This window comes from Lichenostomus cassidix, chromosome 2 (assembly GCF_008360975.1).
Source record: "Lichenostomus cassidix isolate B80296 chromosome 2, HeHo_3.0, whole genome shotgun sequence".
Taxonomy (NCBI): Eukaryota; Metazoa; Chordata; class Aves; order Passeriformes; family Meliphagidae; genus Lichenostomus; species Lichenostomus cassidix.
Genome location: NC_139482.1, coordinates 1565056 through 1584790, shown reverse-complemented (window position 1 = coordinate 1584790; position 19735 = coordinate 1565056). Strand labels below are relative to the sequence as shown.

At 44.0% G+C, this 19735-nt stretch overlaps 1 protein-coding gene across 1 annotated transcript in view; it reads right to left on the bottom strand.

Annotated features, from left to right (window-relative positions):
* LOC146440689 (obscurin-like) overlaps positions 1–19735 on the bottom strand; it is a 40372-nt gene that overhangs the window by 7358 nt on the left and 13279 nt on the right. The window contains exons 5-16 of the mRNA XM_085053930.1: positions 19036–19302; positions 17917–18192; positions 14482–14754; positions 11287–11562; positions 10127–10399; positions 6100–6375; positions 5437–5712; positions 4516–4791; positions 3590–3865; positions 2221–2496; positions 1100–1375; positions 369–635 (exon numbers count right to left, since the gene is read on the bottom strand). Coding sequence (XP_084910056.1) covers positions 369–635; positions 1100–1375; positions 2221–2496; positions 3590–3865; positions 4516–4791; positions 5437–5712; positions 6100–6375; positions 10127–10399; positions 11287–11562; positions 14482–14754; positions 17917–18192; positions 19036–19302 — 3288 coding nt within the window. The remainder of the gene's footprint in view (positions 1–368; positions 636–1099; positions 1376–2220; positions 2497–3589; positions 3866–4515; positions 4792–5436; positions 5713–6099; positions 6376–10126; positions 10400–11286; positions 11563–14481; positions 14755–17916; positions 18193–19035; positions 19303–19735) is intronic.

Below are 19735 nucleotides of genomic sequence, written 5' to 3'. Positions count from 1 at the left end.
TAAAAATATATAAATATAAAAAGATAAAGATAAAGATAAAGATAAAGATAAAGATAAAGATAAAGATAGATAAGCAAAAAAAAAAGGAGGGGAAAAGCCCCATCCTCTATTTGGGAAATTGAATTCCAGCCTCAAATGCAATATGAACGTCAATATCAAGAGATCTGAACTCAACAGGTCTCACAATCATTATGTTTTTCACAAATACAGAGTTTTCCACTGACTCTGAGAAGGAAGAGCAGTTCTGTATTTTGCTCTCAACACAGCAGACAGCCCAGACACATGAACAAACTCAGCTTTGTGGGGTTGTAACAGCTGAGGACAAAACGCAGGGACAAAACTCCACAGTGTCACCATTAGAGACATACGTTTGGGGACGATGGTGATGCTGCTCTTGTCATCCCTGGACTGGCAGGAATATTCTCCCTCATCCTCTGCCCGGATCCCTGTTATGGTCAGGGTCCTTTTGAGTCCCTCCTCACGGATCTGGAAACGCTTGCCGGGCTTGATCTCCACGCCATTCCTGCTCCATGTCACCTTCCCTTTGGCGTGGCTCAGCTCACAGCTCAGGGACACACTGCCACCAATCTCGGCTTTCACGGGCTCCAGCTTCTTGGCAAACTTCACTGGGATTTCTGAGATCCAGGAGAAGGGAAAATTGGGAAGGGAGGGAAAGATAAGAAAGCTGTTATGAAAAATTGGTTCTACCCGATTTTGAAAATGAAAAATCAGTTAAATGGCACTTAATATTTGGGGCAGAGGGGAGACAAAATCTAGACAGAAATGCAGAAATTCAGGGAGATTCCTCTGAATCTGATTCATCTGAAGATGGTATTTTCAGATCACTGTCCTCCTATAGGAGGATACAGAAACAGGAGGGGAGCAAATACCACAAGTATCCATAACAGGCTTTTTTGTCCCTGAGTGGCCAGCAAAGGACAAAAACTGGGAATTTGGAAGCAGAGCACTGCTGGCCCATGATGGGTCATCCACAGAAGATCCAACAAGCCTTGAGGGTGGAACAGTTTGGATTTCACCTCCATCCCACCCTGAGGGAAGTGCAGCTGATGGGTTAAGCCATGACCTGGGCACTGCTCACCTTTCACCTGCACCCTGAATTCCTGCTTGTCATCCTTGGTCTGGCAGGTGTAGAGAGCAGAGTCTGTGCTCTCAGCTGCAGTCACTGTCAGTGTCCTGGATGTCCCATCACTCTTGATCACATATTTCTTGCTGGCCTTGATTTCTGTGCCGTCCTTGAACCACCTCACTGCAGCATTTTCAGGCGTGACTGAGGTTGTCAGTGTGATGCTTTCATGCTCTTGAACAATGAGAGGCTCTTTCTGGACAACTTTCTTTTCAAATTTGGCCTCTGGTTCTAGAAAATACAATAAACCAGAAAAACTAAGAACTTGGTGCTCAAATCCTTGACACAGCAGTTTTATATTGCTCTGTCTTCAGGACTCACACCACCAGCTCATCCATAACCTGTAATAATCCAGGGATTATGGCTGAATTTTTGTGGCTGATATAATCTTTTCCTGAGCAGGAAGAAAGAAAATGATCTCTCAGGCAGCCCAGAGCTTCTGCTTAGAAGAGAAGCAGAGGAAAGGAAATGCAAATATGCACATTTTATCTGCTGCCCATAAAAAAGCTTGTTCCTTAGGAGTAAAATTTCCTATATAATTATTTCTCCTCCCATTATTAGTAATTTAGATAAAATTAAGAAGAGCTATTAACGAGCTAAACCTGAATGTATGGCCTGTTTTCTCTTTGCCCCAGTGGCAGGAGGGTTGGAACTCAATCATCTTTAAGTTTCCTTCCAACTCAAACCAATCTGTGGTTCCAGTCCCTTCCTCTTGTCCTCTTCTCTATGTTGTACAACATTCTGCCACAAAACTGGGCCTTTTTGGGGCACACACAAGCAGCAGACCAGGTTTTCTGGGTCATTTTTCTCCACAGCTCCCCTGCTGCTCCTCAAAGCTTCCCACTTTACATTCAGCTCTCCACCACTGAAAGAGGTTGGGTGATAAGGTGTGTTAAGGAGATAAACAAAAAATTTTCCAGTGTTTCCAGAGCCAAAAAAAGTCCAGTTTTCCCACCTCTCCATTGCTACATTAAAGATTACTGCATCAGGTGATCCATTGGGGTTTCTCCAAGGAATGTCTAATTTTCCTCTAAGCTACAGCAATTGGTTCTCCACACCACAAGCTGAGCACTCACCAGTTGGTTCCAGTTTGAATGTCAGCTTCTGGCCTGCAGCCTCACAGATGTATTCCCCAGCATCCTTCTTCTCCAGCTGCTCTATCACCAGGCGCCGGGATTTGCCCACCGTCTCTATTTTGAATTTCCGAGAGGAAACGAGCAGTTTCCCATCCTTGTACCACTTCACTTCTGTTGCATCCTGGGCCACCTCACACACCAGGGTGGCACTTTCTGTCAGGACAGCCTTCACCTCCTTCTGGACCTTCTCCTGGTTTATAAATGCAGGTTTGGGCTCTGAGCACAGAAAAAGTAGAGGAGGATTATTGAGCGGTTGAAATGGCATTAATCTTACAGACTTCTGTAGAGAGGTTTGGAAAATATTTGGGTTGCCACTTGCCAAAACCAATTGCCATCACTGAGCAGTGTCCACCCTTCTATGCAATGCAGTTTCCACTGGAAAATTGGGAAATAAGAGCCTAGGAATGGAAAGGACCAAGAGGATCCTTGACATCAACCCTACAGCTGCAAGTCACCGTGTAAAAATATTGAATTCAAATTTCCCCAAAGAACATCTGTCCTGCATGTCATCAAAAGCTCCCAAATTCCTCTTCCTTAAGATCTAGGACACAATAAAGCACTAAGGGCTTCTGGAACAGCCTCTTCATGGTCTCTCCCACTGCCACAAATGTGACTGTCAAAGAAATAAAGGAAATATGATCTCCCTGCAGGGCTCAGGTAGGTCAGGATCATGGCTGGAAAGGTCCCCACAGTGATTGCAATGTCAAAACTCCTTTTAGCATCAGATGCTTAAAACACTGTGGGAACTGTGCAAATCCTGTTCCAAACAATTTCATCGAGTATTTAACAGCAAAGAACCATTTAGCACCTGGCAGAAGTAGTAAGACATCTCAAAAGGCTGAGATTTCAATGGCACAACAGCCCAAACACAGAAAAAGTGCTGTTCATAACCCATTTTGAGATGTGCTGCTGATACTGCAAATGACAAAACATATTCCAGCCTCTAAGTCTTCCAAAATGGGATTGGAAGTCTAATAAGAAAAGTATTCTTTAATGGCCCTTTCCTTCCAAGAGGCTCATTGGGCAAGAACTACCCTTTGGGATCCCAGGATTGGAAGAGATCTGAATAATATTAATTATTTCTATTATATTTATAACTACAACTATTAGACTCACTAAGATTGTCACAGACGCTGTGCTGTGCTAAAGGCAAATATTCCAATTTCTACAAACAAGGTACAGAAAATCAGGTGAACCCTGCAGGCTGCAGCAAAACCCAGACTATTGCAACTGAGTCATGGCAGAACAGTTATTCCAGTTATTGCTTTATTGTCCTCCCCTGGAATTCTGACAAGGCATCTTTTCCTACCTGTGACATCGATCCTGAAGGTGAGTTTTTGGCCAGCAGCCTCACAGCTGTACTCCCCAGCATCTTTCTTCTCCACCTCACTCACCACCAGGCGACGAGATTTGCCCTCTGACTCCACCTTGAACTTCTTGCTGGAGGTGATCAGTTTCCCATCCTTGTACCACTTCACCTCTGTTTTCTCCTGGGCCACCTCACAGCTCAGTGTGGCATTTTCTGACAGTGCAGCTTTCACCTCTTTCTGCACCTTCTCCTTGTTTGTAAACACAACTTCTGGCTCTGGAAAGAGAGAAAAATGCAAAGTTTCTCCAAAATACAGTGTTGCTCAATCTCCTTACCGTGGCTTACAACTAATACTGGGAAAAAAAGCCTCTGACATGAAAATGCACATCTAAATCTATCAGAAGAACATGCAAAACATTTGTGTGGGGTTTTTGTGGTGCTTTTTGTCTGGTTGGGTTTTTTTTTTTGGCAGCAGTAATCTCTGTATGGCTCATAAGAACATTGTCTGGCAGGACCCAGTCAAGGCAAGACACAGTTTGGTTAAAGTCAAGTGCTAACTGACAAATTTTTAGAGGAAGGAGCTGTTCCATGCTGCATCTTTGTCCCATATAATTGATTTCTTTGATGCTCAGCACAGGCAGAAGGAGATGAACAATCCATTCTTTCTTTTTTACAGCTGTTTCCATCCAGTGATGTGTAGCTTCCACGATTTTCCAAGGATGCAACTCCTTGTGTTAAGGATTTTAAATGTTTTACAAAGAATATGTGAAGAAAACTGCTCTTTTATTTGTACCTCTCAAAGCCAGGCCATGCCAATGACGTCCTCCAAGAATTTGAAGCATAACACAAAAGAGCCTTATAAAATAATATTAATTTTTCTTAAGACTCTAGAAATAGGAATAATGGGCCAAAGAATCTTCTCCTACCTGTGACATCGATCCTGAAGGTGAGTTTTTGGCCAGCAGCCTCACAGCTGTACTCCCCAGCATCTTTCTTCTCCACCTCACTCACCACCAGGCGACGAGATTTGCCCTCTGACTCCACCTTGAACTTCTTGCTGGAGGTGATCAGTTTCCCATCCTTGTACCACTTCACCTCTGTTTTCTCCTGGGCCACCTCGCAGCTCAGCGTGGCATTTTCTGACAGTGCAGCTTTCACCTCTTTCTGCACCTTCTCCTTGTTTGTAAACACAACCTCTGGCTCTGGAAAGAGAGAGGAATTCAGAGTTTCTCCAAAATATAGTGTTGCTCAATCTTCTTACTGTGGCTTACAGGTAACACTGGGAAAAAAAGCCTCTGACAGGACAATGCACATCTAAATCTATCAGAAGAACATGCAAAACATTTTGTGTATGTTTTCGTGCTGCTTTTTGTCTGGTTTGGGGTTTATTTTGGCAGCAGTGATCTCTGTATGGTTCATAAGAACATTGTCTAGCATGACCCAGTCAAGGCAGGACACAGTTTGGTTAAAGTCAAGTGCAAACTAACAAATTTTTAGAGGAAGGAGCTGTTCTGTGCTGCCTCTTAGTCCCATATAATTGATTTCTTTGATGCTCAGCACAGGAAGGAGATGAACAATCCATTCTTTTTTTTTACAGCTGTTTCCATCCAGTGATACGTAGTTTCCAAGATCTTCCAAGGATGCACCTCCCCGTTTTAAATATTTCAAATGTTTTACAAAGAATATGTGAAGAAAACTGCTCTTGTATTGGTACCCATCAAAGCCAGGCCATGCCAATGATGTCGTCCAAAAATTTGAAGCATAACACAAAAAAGCCTTATAAAATAATATTAATTGTTCTTAAGACTCTAGAAATAGGAATAACGGGCCAAAGAATCTTCTCCTACCTGTGACATCGATCCTGAAGGTGAGTTTTTGGCCAGCAGCCTCACAGCTGTACTCCCCAGCATCTTTCTTCTCCACCTCACTCACCACCAGGCAACGAGATTTGCCCTCTGACTCCACCTTGAACTTCTTGCTGGAGGTGATCAGTTTCCCATCCTTGTACCACTTCACCTCTGTTTTCTCCTGGGCCACCTCACAGCTCAGCATGGCATTTTCTGATAGTGCAGCTTTCACCTCTTTCTGCACCTTCTCCTTGTTTGTAAACACAACCTCTGGCTCTGGAAAGAGAGAGAGGAATTCAGAGTTTTGTCAGCACTATTCAAACTGGGGTTTTGGTGAGTTTTTATCGTTTTGTTTTGGTGAGTGAAGACATTGGGCAGACATCCTTCTGCTCTTCATCATGGCCCTACTGTGAAATTCACTGAAAATCAGCTGCACTGCAGAATTGTTCTTGTTTCATCAACATGTGAGGATGGAGAGGTACAATCAATACTTTCCTTTTCTTGGCCCTGTTCCTACATACATTAGGAGCTCCTACAGCTTCTCTAGGATTGAGTTCCCTACCTTAAAGATTTTACAATGCTTTACATGGAATAAACAAAGTACTACTAATCTTTCAAAATATTTTAGGAATAGGAAAGCTGAGCTAAATAATTTTCTCTCACCTGTGACATCGATCCTGAAGGTGAGTTTTTGGCCAGCAGCCTCACAGCTGTACTCCCCAGCATCTTTCTTCTCCACCTGACCCACCACCAGGCGACGAGATTTGCCCTCTGACTCCACCTTGAACTTCTTGCTGGAGGTGATCAGTTTCCCATCCTTGTACCACTTCACCTCTGTTTTCTCCTGGGCCACCTCGCAGCTCAGAGTGGCATTTTCTGACAGTGCAGCTTTCACCTCTTTCTGCACCTTCTCCTTGTGGACAAAGGCATCTTCTGCCTCTGAAACAGGGAAGCATGGTGGGAAAAATATGAAAGATCTTGTGGCAAGAAGCTCCTACAAGTATCTGGTGTGGATGCCCTGCAGGATCTTGGACCTGGCAGTCCTGGGTTAACCACTGGAAATTATGATCTTAAAGGTCTTCTCCAACATAAATAATTCGATATTAAACACTTGGAAGGAAAGCAGCTTTGCAGTTCTATTTATCACAGAAATAAAACAACGTGCCCTCAAAATATCCTCCATGCAATTATCATCCCTCTCTGACTCGTCTTCATGAACAGCTCAACCACCTCATTTGCAAATTTCTTATAATGAAGACAAAGATAAGATTCTCTCATATTTTTATGACATTTCTACTCTAATTGGAAGGAGCCAAATATAGCAAAATAATGAGTTGCCACCTCCACTATCACATTATTTAGAGGATTTTACCAGGTGTTTTTGATTAAAATTGGGTGCTGATCAGAAAAATGTCTTGTAACCCAATCCCAAAGAGAGGACCAAGACACAGCTCTCAATATGAAAAAGTACTTGATGAACAATACACATAAAACTAGCATTTAAAATTTGAAGTGTATTTTTATTGCCTAAAAATCTGTGATTTTTCACCAAACTGGCCTCCTGACAGGAGGGTGCAGCCAGGGTGGGTCAGGCTCTGCTCCCAGGGAACAAGAGACAGAATGAGAGGAAACAGCCTCAGACTGTGCCAGGGGAGGCTCAGGTTGGATAACAGAAGGAATTTCTCTACTGAAAGGGTTGTTAAGCATAGGCAGGAGCTGCCCAGGCAGGTGGTGAAGTCCCCATCCCTGGAGGTGTCCAAGGCAGGCCTGGATGTGGCACTCAGGTGACAATGTGGGCATCAGGCACAAATTCTGTGATTCTGTGGCCTGGGAGGCTCTTGGCTCTCCCTGGCTGTGATGCTGAGCCTCTTCCATCCCCTGTGCTAAATCCTTCCTCTCCCCAGTCACTCTCTGCACCCTCCTGGGCCTTCCCTGGCTCCTCCTAGATAATTTCTCCTGTCTCCACCACGTCTGAGCTCTGAGTGGCAGCAGCTGCCTGGCAGGGTGAGGAGATGAGGTAAGCTCAGCTCGAGTTCCTCCTGGTGACAGTGGCACCACACGTGGTCCTGAGCCACATCACAGCCTTGCTGGGAATATTGCACAGTCCAGGGAAAGAGAGATGTCCTGCAGGGAGCAACACGGAGCAGGAATCCAGATTATGGGCTCTAAATTTGAGCTCCTCTGTTTATCTTGGCTGTAGAAGGGGTGGGAGGAGGTGTCATTGTCATTTAGAAGGCGCACAGTCTCTGCTGGGTGATGTAAAACTCCTCAAAGGCACAGGTCAGCAGCACTTTGACATCTGAAAGAGCTCAACACACCAAGCTTTGCATTCAAAACTGACTGCAAAAATACAAATATTTAAGCCCCCATCTACAACTCTGAGTGTGAATATGCAGAGTGTATTCAATGGGTTATAAAACAAGTCTGTGTCAATGAGGGCTGTATTTAAAATGTCAGGTTAGCAGGGCAGGAATGTTCCAGACTCATCTCACTTGTCTTTTCCATTCTTGACCTTTCATATAAACCATTTTCATAGCAACAGGGAATGTGACTAAAATTTTTAATCAGCTTCCAAAGTGATTTACACCAGTTGATAATTTCCCTTAGAAACTTATTTTAAATTTAAACAAGTATTCAGTGCAGATGATGTTTGCAGCCTTAACTGAAACAAGTTTGTGAAGTTTCAGTGGAAATGAGGAAAAATATTTTCAGGATATGGACCTTTCACCCTTTCACTGATTTAAAATATGGATTTCACTGCATACCATGAATCCTGAAATGCTGAGATTTCAGAATCAGCTCTTTTTCTACATATCCAACTCTGTCCCAAGGTGTGCAGCAGTTGATTTTTTTTTTATATTAAGCCAAAAACTACAGTGGCATCCCAAAACCCAACACTGAACATCTAACCTTCAACCTGTCCTCAAACAGAGAAGGCTTTGTGCTACCAGTGGAGTACAGGAACCCCAAAAAAATCTTTCCAAGTGCAACAGCAACAGGATAAATTAAGACCCAGAAATCTGCTGCACTTCGGGACAACCTAGCAAGAGAAGGATTTCTGCTGCAGAAGAGCCAACCACTCCGAGTACTCATAATCCCTCCTGACTTTCACACTGGATCATCTTCCAGCCAGTGCTGGACTTGCATGTCGTGTTGCAGTTGTTCTCATGAGGAATACAGCAACGGTAGCTAAGGCAGGCTGGCGGCACAGGGACAAGGGTCACATTGCCCAGCTGGAGAGAGAGCTGGAAACCTTTGCTTTCTGAGGCAGACAGCTCCTCAGAGAGAGCATTTCATGTGTAAACCAACACATTTGGGTGTTTTCTGGCTGCACTTCTACAGAACTCTATGAACAGGTGCCAGCAGTGAACAATGAATTTGGTTTATAACAATTTTGCCCAGAGAAGCTGTGGCTGCCCCTGGATCCCTGGCAGTGTCCAAGGCCAGGCTGGACAGGGCTTGGAGCAGCCTGGGACAGGGGAAGGTGTCCCTGAAATGGCAGGGCTGGAACCAGGTGATCTTTAAGGTTCCTTCCAACTCAAGCCAGTCTGTGTTTCTATGATGGTTTTACACATCCATGTGGAATTTTCTCTGGAAGACACCTCTCAAATCTATCCTTATTGATCCTTCCTTTCTTGCCCATCCTCCACTGTAACTGGAAGCTCACTCAGCCAAAGAACGAGCTACACAATGGATGAAAAGGAGCCAAAATTCCCCAGCTCACACTCTGGGTACTCCATGCAGAGTGGAGTCAAACTACCAACAAAATTGCTCATCTACACAGCTGATAAAATGCCAAATCTCTGTTTGGTGCTATAAGAAAACAGAGGAGAAAATTGCCTCTCTGTTTTGATCATCTCTGCATAGGGGACAAGAATTTTAATATTAAAAGAGAGGGATTTGGCTGTAAACACAGCAGAATGCTGTGAATATTGATTAAAAACAAACAAACCAACCAACACTTTCTTAACATCCAATGGAGAAATGATCACTCAGAGTATAGCTGCTGTCCATGGCTGCCTGGAGCCTGAGACAAAATTCACCAGATCACTCGTAAAATATACTGAGACCAAAGAAATCACAGAATCATTTAGTTTGAAGAAGACTTAGAAGATCATTGAGTCTAGCTGTTCCCCCAGCACTGCCAGGTCCATCTCTAACCCATGTCCCCAAGTGCCACATCCACATGGCTTTTAAATCCCTCCAGGGGTGAAGACTCCACCACTTCCCTGGCCAGCCTGTTCCAATACCTGAAAACCTATTAGGCAAAGAAAATTTTTATAATAACCAACCTAAACCTCCCCTGGTGGAACTTGAGACCATTTATTCTTGTCTTACCACTTGCAAAACAAGAGGAAGGAAAACAGTGACTTTCATGGAAGAAAATCAGTAACAGGAGGAGGAATACCAGTACTGGTGATGAAACTGGAAGAAGTTTTTAAACACAGTGCCTGCTATGGAGAAGTCTTGATCACTGTGTCAGCTGAAGGTGCAGTGAGAAGCAGATATCAGGATATCTACAGATCAGCTTCAGATCTGCCCAGTCCTACAAAACCTCCCTGAAACAGCAGCTTAGACCAACATCAAAATGTACTTTAACAGCACTTCTAATCTTATGTCAGAGAAAATAGGGGGAAACACCCAGATACAATGAAAAGCTAATGAAACGGAATGAAACATCTTCTCTCACCTGTGACATCGATCCTGAAGGTGAGTTTTTGGCCAGCAGCCTCACAGCTGTACTCCCCAGCATCTTTCTTCTCCACCTCACTCACCACCAGGCGACGAGATTTGCCCTCTGACTCCACCTTGAACTTCTTGCTGGAGGTGATCAGTTTCCCATCCTTGTACCACTTCACCTCTGTTTTCTCCTGGGCCACCTCGCAGCTCAGTGTGGCATTTTCTGACAGTGCAGCTTTCACCTCTTTCTGCACCTTCTCCTTGTTTGTAAACACTTCTGTCTCTGTAAGAAAACCCCAACAGTCACACTCAGCTTTTTGCAGTCATCATCTCTGGTGATTAGTCAAGTTCCTCCTATTTCACTTTACTTGCCCCTGACAGGTAATATCATGATGGGCTATTAGTGAAAGAAATCACTTTCTGTTTTGCTAAGAGGTGAATAGGTATGGGAGTTTTGTGGGAATTCTGGGGTAATGTTAAAAACTCACAGTTTTGGCACAGATTTGAATGCAGGACTTGGAGCACCAACACGCATTGCCTGAACACTCCTCCCTCTTCCCTCTTTTCTTCTCCCCATGTCTCTACAAGCTTCCAGTGAATCAGAAAAAACAGCCCAGGTATCCTCATGTCCAGGCACCATTGCTCTTTTTCTGCTTATTTAGGTCACTCAAATTCAGAGATTAGATTCTCCATCTAACCATAGAATCCCAGAATGGTTTGGGTTGGAAGGGACCTTAAAGATCACCCAGTTCCACTCCCTGCCATGGACAGGGACACCTCCCACTATCCCAGGGTGCTCCAAGCTCCATCCAGCCTTTCAGGAGTGGGATTTAACCAGAGTTCTGCAAACACCTCCCCCTTCCCCCTTATCCATCCCTCTGCAATGGCCTCACACTATATTCTCATGGGAGTTTTTCTGCAGACAAACCAGCTAATTGTGAGAGGAGAAGGCATTTCCATCCTCTCCTATCATTATTTTTTTCTGTGGTCACAACCAGTCAGGGATGCAGAACTGTGTGTATAAAATATTGCTATGAAAGCTGCCCAAAAAATCAAGTACTACAGCTGAGATCTTCCACCCTGGGGAGACTGTGAGATGATCCTCCAGGTGCAAAGCACCACTCAAAAGGGAATTATCCTTCATCTTTGGAATTCCTGGCGTTTTCCCACCTCTGACTTTGACTTGGAATGTTGTTCTGTCGTCCTTGGTTTCACAGGTGTAGCTGCCTTGGTCTTGCTGTGTCACCTTCTTGATGATGAGCTTGCGTTGTGTCCCCTGGGAGATGATTGTTGTCCTCTGGTCCTGCTTCACCTCCGTCTGCCCCTTCCTCCACACCACAGCCCCTCCTGCAGCTGACACCTCACACACCAGCTCCAGGCTCCCAGAAGGACTGACTGAGACTTCTGGGGTGGTTTTGGGCTTGTTGACAAAAGTAACAACTTCATCTGGAGTGGGGAAGAGAAACACAAAGTTAGGATGCAGCAATTATTCACTGTTATCTCATTATCACGCACGCAGTTGATGCCTCTCTGACAGATGGTGCAAACTCCTCTGATCTTCAGATAATTGCCCTCAGTTCCAGTGCAATCCCATTCATCTGCCCTACATCCTTCTGGATATTTAAAATCAAGCTGAGATGCCCTCAGGTTGCTCACACTTCATTTATCACTCCTTGATTTCGATGTCAGGCAAGCTCTGGGGGATATGTATTGATGGGCATATATTGAGGACAGAGACAGCTTTGAAAAGACCTGGGAAGTCTCACAAAATCTAGTTAGAAGTGATGAGGAGCCTTTTTTAAATCTTTCTGAGCCCATTCCTGCAGCTCCTTGCTCACAGTATCAGTCCTGCTGGACTAATTCTTCTCCAAACCAGGGCACATATGGGATAATCTCATTGATAAAATATTCTCCAGCTTCAAGTTAGGAAAAAGCTCTGAGCAACCTGGGATAGTGGAAGGTGTCCCTGCCCATGGGGGTTGGAAGGAGATGGTTTTTAAGGCCCTTTCCAACCCAAACCATTCCATCTTTCTATGAATATGGGAGTCAATAATCTCATATATTTTTGCTGAACCTGCTCTTCCCAGTAGAGAACTCTGAACTGCTCACACAGCTCAGCTGAAGTTCCTGCATGGATACCTCAGCTCAAACCCTGCTGACAGCACAGGTATGAGCTGTGCAAACACACACACAGAGGATCTGTCATGTAAACAGCAAAAAAACTGAGTTTTTATCAATTAAGGCTCTTTGCAAGGGTCTTTGTAAAGGTAAAAGTGAAGGCAATGAAGCAAAACCAGAGATTTTGGTGTAAAATGTGAGCAAACTTATTAAACACACCCTGTCCCTAAGCTAAGGAGCAATTTTTGATGGGCATGTCAGGTATTTCAGAGCCTCCATTCCATCAGGGCAGCCCTGATGCAGGCTGTCCCTTAGTGCCAACCTGAGCTCAGTATTGCATTTCTTTATCAGCAACTGTTGCTTTCAGTCACTGAGTATCCCAAGGACAATTGCCATGCCAGGCAAGAATTCAATTAAAAATTGCATTCATTAGGGTTGATCTATTATTCAACAATTAGCTGACCCAAGGAGGAGATTCTCTCCAGAATCCTGCTGTTCAGGGTTATTGGGATATCTAATTTCCATCAAGGCAGATTGATTCCCTGCCCTGAGACCATTCCCTTGAGTGTGCAGGGCTGCTTCTCAGCACTCTGGAATATTTTTGTGGTGACACACGAAACAAGGAGGAAGCTGCCCTGATTAAGGTGTTGTGAACAGGTTGTGACTCAGTCCTTGCTCACCAAAAGGTTTGTGGGGATAGGACAAGGGATAATGGCTTCAAACTGACAGAGGGCAGAATTAAATGGGATATTAGGAATAAATTCTTCCCTGTGAGGGTGGGCAGGCCCTGGCACAGGGTGCCCAGAGAAGCTGTGGCTGCCCCTGGATCCTTGGAAGTGTCCAAGGCCAGGTTGGACAGGGAGTGGAGCAACCTGGGATGATCTTTAAGGTCCTTTCCAACCCAAACCCTTCTGTGATTCTGTGATTTATCAGGTTAGCAGATTATTGGCCTGAGCCATGTGATGTTTTGCCACAGGAGCTACAGGTGAGATTCACCCAAACTGTCCCTGGTCATCAAAAACTCAGACCCAGCTCAGGCCACCCTACAGGCTTCCTCTGCACCTGATATTCAGACAAAGGCATAACCAGAACACTTTTAAAATCTATCTTAGACAGCTCTAATCAGGCAGTATAAATCAGATTGTATTAATTGCCTTTTGAGGGGTGAGTTTGGGCAGAGCCTGGTTGGTTCTTTCAGACCAATTTTTCAATGGCTAAAGTCAGGGAGTGGGAATTACAATCCAAGTGAAATTGCTTTGTGTTGGAGAACTGGAGGTGAGATGCAGAGTGACCACCTGAGCAAACACCAGCTGGAAGCTGGAAGCATTCCCTCCAGCTCAGTAAATCCTGCAGCAATCCCTCAAGACAAGTGCTGTCCTAAATTAATCAGCTTTGCTGAGTCTTTAGTTAGCTCATGGACAGCATCACAGTAACCTGGATATTCTGTTACAGGTCACAAGCACTCAGCTGGGACTTCTCTTAAATTGCATTGTATTCCAGCCACGCCAGGAGAAGCTTCTAGGGGAGTTTCAATCTTAAACTCAGGACCAGGTTAAAAATTAGGTTCCAGGCATAAGCCAGAAAACCCCATTTAGAAGAAAAGCTCCCATAAACACGCAACTCGAATCAGCTGAATTTCACAGATATTGAATTTCACAGACGAGTTCTTGTGTCATTTTACACTCTGGCTCCATCCTGGGCTGGAATGCAGTGGTGACAAGCATTTCTCTTCTGGGCTTGGCCTGACCACCACGTGCTCTGTGTGATGGACACGTGACAGGGACCAGCAGGGTCACTTACAGTACCACAGGAGTGATCTCCGAGATCACCGTGTCCTTTGGGAACAGCAGGAGATGCTTAACTCCCAAAATTGGGAGCTAAACTTGTCACATGGCTTTCACAGCAAGGCTTTGAACCCCTGCTTGAGATGATGCCCATGCTGAGATAAAGGAGTCAAGGCCAGATGTGGCTGCCAGCTGTTCAACCAGCATCGTGTTTGGGTTGTTCTCCAGCCACAGAAAAACCTTGTGCTGACTCCAATAAATCACAGCATCATTATAATATTTGCTTATATTTTGTGTTTGCATCAGGACCACAACAAGGGTTGGAATCTAAGAACAAGAATAAGAAACAGAGTTGTGCAGCCATGGCCCAAAGTTCTGTTAATTTATAAGGCAGGACAAATCTAATGAACAAAACCCTGAGTTTCTCACACGGATTGATCCCATATTTGCAGCACAAACTTACCTGAGACTTTTAAATCGAAAGTAAGAGTGTCATCCCCAATCTTGCAGGTGTAAGTTCCTTCATCTTCTTTGGTCACAGCTGAAGCCACAAGCTTGTGCAGTTTTCCCTTGTCTTCCATGGTGAATTTCTTGCTGGCTGTGATTTCCTTCCCATCCTTGTACCACTTCACCATGATGTTGGCCTCAGAGGTCTCAGACACAAACTCAGCCTGTTTTCCAGCGATGGCCTTGATAACTCCTCCAGTTTTCTCTTTGTTTATGAAGTTTGCAAGTGCTGAAACAAAGCCCAGACACACAGCTCTGGTAAAGAATTCTGTGCACAGCAATAAAAATGTACATTGACAAATACATTGGGTATTCATTTATCATAACACTGAATCTGCGTGTTTAATTATGGATCTAATTACTAGATTCCAAAGCAGAGGCAGCCAAACTTCCAGATATATTCCTGCTTATCCCATGTCCAAAAACCAGAGCACAGAGACAGCACAAGAGGCTGTGACAAGGAGAGGAAGCCCCAGGAAACAGAATTTTAAAATAATATCTGAGAGAGGTAAGGAAAGAAATAAACTGGAGGGAAAGCCATGAAGGTTATTCAATTATTGTATTGTAACCATCTGGCAAATAAATTTACTCTAGAAGAGTTTAAAATGTAATCTAGATAAATGAAATTATATGAATTTTTTAACATCTATATAGATATCTCATAGGACTGAAATGAAAATAAATTTATTCCTGGAAATCAACTGGAGCATAGAAAATAAACAATAAATCAGGCATCATATAAACATGGAGTGAAATAATTGAGTCACCAATTGCCTCAAAGCAAAAGATTCAAACCCTCACCAATATCCAAACTAAAAATGTGACCTGAAACCACAGTCACATTGGACTTGGGATAATGGAATTAACTTTCAAATATCTTTTCACATATTGTTTTAAAACAATGAGGGAAGGGGAAGGGGAAGGGGAAGGGGAAGGGGGACTGCTGAGACATTTCTTTCTTCACTATCATTACTGAAAGAGAACTCCCATGTTCAAAGTTCTGGGAGGAAGAAGAGGGAGATGAGTTGATTCATTCACCTTTCCCTTCCTCAGAAAACCAGAGTGAAAATACAACCAGAGCAGCCTGAAGACATCTCAGATGTCCCTTTTCAGCACGGGAGGTCATGTGTCAGAGGGTGCCTGGCACGTGGAGCCCAGGGCAGGGTAGGACTGCAGTGACAAGTGGCATTTCAGGCTGGCTTGGGCAGGTGGCCCAGGCAGTGACACAGTGGCCATGGCACAGTGGCCCCTTGGCAGCCACGTGATGCCATGTGCCATTTACAGCTGACCTGCTCCTCAAACCATTCCCTGGGGCTGACAAAAGGTGTCCCTGATGGAAGGTAAATACTGATAGAGCATTTGTGAGCCTCATCCTGCAAGGATGGAGGAACCAAAGGTGATTCTCCAGAAATCAAGCTGTAAACAGCAGATGTTTAAATCACAGCTTGTCAACGCAGATTTTTAAAGCAATGACATTGATTACTCATTTGATGGTCACATTACAGTGAAAAGCACATGAAACATCCATCAAGTGATTCAAGTGAACTTTTAGCATGAAAAATGATGTCAAAGAGGCAGAGCAAGAGAGAAAAAATATCAAAATTAAGAGCAGGTGCCAACTGTAGACAGAAATTCCTCTCTGTATAGATTTAGTCATATTTTAAATTTTTTTTCAGCTCTCTCAAGTCTGCTCTTTGAGAATAACCAAATAATTTGTCAAATGTGAAAAAAAAAAACATTATTCTTGGGCTTTGTCGTTTCTACAGAGACCAAGGAGGGGGAGATGGCAGCAAAACATGATGATGAAGCACCTCAGACTTAACTCCATGAGGAAACAAGTGTGATCCTGGCTGGGAGAAAGGTGAGGGTGAGTTGTGGGACAGAACATGGAAATTAAATGGCTTTCAAGAGTGAAAGTGAAGTTCAAAGAAAACCAGCCCCTGAAATCACCCCAGACCATGTCTGACAACAGGTCAGGAGTGCACTCTGAACCTCAACAGACACCTGATGATCCAAGTGAGGAACAGTCTGGGGGTTTTAGACAAAACCTCTTCCCCCTCAAGGCAGAGGCAACCTTACTGTAGCTCATGGAAGTTTCCACAGATGGGAAGGTTTGCAAGAAGGAGGCTTGGCGGTGTTGATTTCAGGGTAGAGGTAGAGACTGCCATGAAAGGAAGAGCAGCCAAAAAAATAGAGCAGCTGTAAACAGTGCTGGCTCAAGAAATATCAAAATAAAATGCCATCTTGTTGGGTTTTTCTGCACTAAGCTAGTAGAGCATTTTATCCCCTTCACAGATTCACTCATGTCAACACTGAGCTTTTTTTTACAGTTCAGAAAAGTTGATTTGTTTTCATTGCCAGAGTCACTAAGAAAAAAGGAAACCACATCTTTTTCTACTCACAAACAGGAATGGGTCAAGCCATCCAGTGTGCCCTAGAAAGGTCTGTTCTTATCCACCATGGTGTTGATGGAAAACAACAACAAAAAAACTACAAACAATTAAAAAAAAAATCCCAAGATGGTTTTGTACAATCAGAACCTGAATCAGAGCTGAACTCTCTCTTCAGTAACTTGTCTGATATCACACAGCAAGTGTGGGACACTCATGGGGTCCTGTGTCATGTCCTGCCCCTGGGGCTGGATTTCTTCATCACAAGAGCATTTTTTTTCCTGCCCACCACTTGGCCTCACAAAATTACACCAAGTTCCCCTGGAATCTAGCAAGATATCAGTTGGAATGAAAGCACAGCTCTTAGCACCATGGTAGTGCCAGCTCCTGTCAGCTCCTGTATTCACCCCCAGCTCTCCTGCTGTGGGACCACAGCCATTTGGGGCTGGACATTGATGGGTCATTACCAGATCCTCTCTGGAGCTCTCCCTTTGTGTCCCTTTGAAGCCTCAAGAATTTTTAGCTTCTATTCTTCATGTATCTGTAGCTTTGGTGCGTATTTCTAGGCTTCAAAAAAATGCTAAGAATCTCTGTTCCCAGCATTTTAGACAAAACGCTTCCTCTAAGTTGGGAATCCAAGGATACTTTGCTGCCTCAGAGCCCCAGAATATGTAAACAACAGTGAATTGGGAGAAGCAAGCTTGGGGTGATTGACATCATCACCTGAAGGTGTAATTGGAGGATTAAGGCTCAATATGCTAATAAGACAGAACTTATAATATGTGAAAACCTCATGACTCAGCATCCATTTGGGGTGTACCTCACAAGTGGGTTTTGCTTGCCATGAATGTACCTAAAGGCCTTTAATAAATTTGCTGTTTATTCTCCTAGCCTTGCCTGACCTCTGCTTCAGGTAATCCTGGCTAAGGCATCACCTTGATGGCCCCACTGGCTCAGGGCAGGACCATCCTCAGTGCAGAGCAGCCCAGGCAGCCACATACCTTTCACTGACACCTGGAAGAGCATTTTATCCCCTTCACACACACACTCATAAACTCCAGCATCCTCCTCAGCAGTGCTGCGGATTTTCAGGATGTGCTTCTTCCCCACGCTTTGGAGCTCATATTTATCACTGGCCTTGAGCTCCTTCCCATCTTTCATCCACTTCACAGTGGCTTCTGAGTCTGAAAGCTCAGCCTGGAGTTTGGCTTCCTCCCGCAGCCGAGCAGAGACTTTTTCCACGTCTTTGCTCTTGTTGGTGAATCTCACTGCAGCACCTGCCAGGACAAGAGGCTTGGTTATTTTGGGTTATATTGAGATAACTTATCCTTGATACAGGTCTGCTGTAGATTGTGAGACCTCTGAAAGTATTAGACCCTGTTCTGCCCTCACACTCATGGCAGTACTGAGCATTGTTTATCCAGTTCAGAAAACTTGATCTGCTTTTAGTGCCAGAGTCACTTAAAAAAAAAAAACCAAGAAAACCAAAAAGAAACAAACAAAAAAACAAACCAAAAAGACAAAAAAAAAACCCAAAACAAAAAAAACCACACTTTTTTTTTTCTACTGATAAAAAATACTCTAAACATGCTTCTGCAGAGATCTTCTCCCAAAGCCAAACACATCCTTCCAGACCAAAGGATTCATTGTGAATTCATTGTGTTTTGCCATGAAATGTGGTAGGCAGAGATTTTACTGTCATTTCATAGAGGAAAACTTGATCATAAATCAAGTTCCAGGACACTAACTTGTACATCCCACACGTGCTGGACTGAAAAACCTACAAGAAAAGCTTTGTTAGTAATTAATTCTCCTTTACTTTTGAAAGATTATTGCAGTCAAAGGGACTGATCAAACCTGGAGCTGAAATGACCACTTTAAGGTGAATTAGTGGCAGATTTGGGGACAGAATCCACTGACTGATGGCTGTGAAGGACAGAAATCTGTGAGCTGATATGAAGCAGTCTGGTTCAGACAGCAGCAGCATTACCAAAATTCACATTAACCACATGACACAACTTCAGGTACTTCCCACAGACCAAGGAAAGCCTCTAGCTCCAGTTTTAATCAAGTTCCAGCAACTGCCTCGGTGAAGAAAGGACAGTGATGAAAATAAGTACCTTTCACTCTCATCTTGGTGCTGGTGTCAACATCATTGGCAACAAACTTCACTTCTGCGCCATCATCCTTCTTGGTGACGTTTTTAATGATCAGGGTGTGGGTGGTTTGGGTTCTCCTCATGATGTAGGTCTCACTCTCCTGTAAGACTTTGCCATTCAGGTACCAAGTGCCAGAACAGGTCTTGGTGAGATCAACAGTGAACTGGGCATCCCCTCCAGGTGCAACTTCAGCTGTTGTCAGGGGGGTTTTCACAGCCAGGATGGGTTCTGGGCAGGAACAAAACACATTTCTGAGAACAAGACTGAAGACTGCCCTGCTGGAGGATGTTTCACCCTAAGAACAAAGCTCTCAGGGTAAACAAGAAATGAGAATAAATTCATGAAGCCTTATACAATTTTCATGTGCTGAAGGCTGGTCTACAGGATTTGTTTCCTCCAGCTGCAGTAACTGACCTCTGGAGTCCTGCCTTTGCAGATAAAGAAGAGCAGGTATGTTTTACTGATTTTTTTTAATCCCTAAAATGTATAAAAGCATAAGCCAGAAACACCCAGGACCCCCTACAAGTGTGCTATTTATTTAATAGTCACTGTTGTTCTTAGATTTTAGAATGAGTTACTTCTAGATATCCCTACTAGTCACTTCTAGATATTCTAGGAAAACACAGGCATGTTCAGACAGCAAGGGAAAAGGGTGACACAG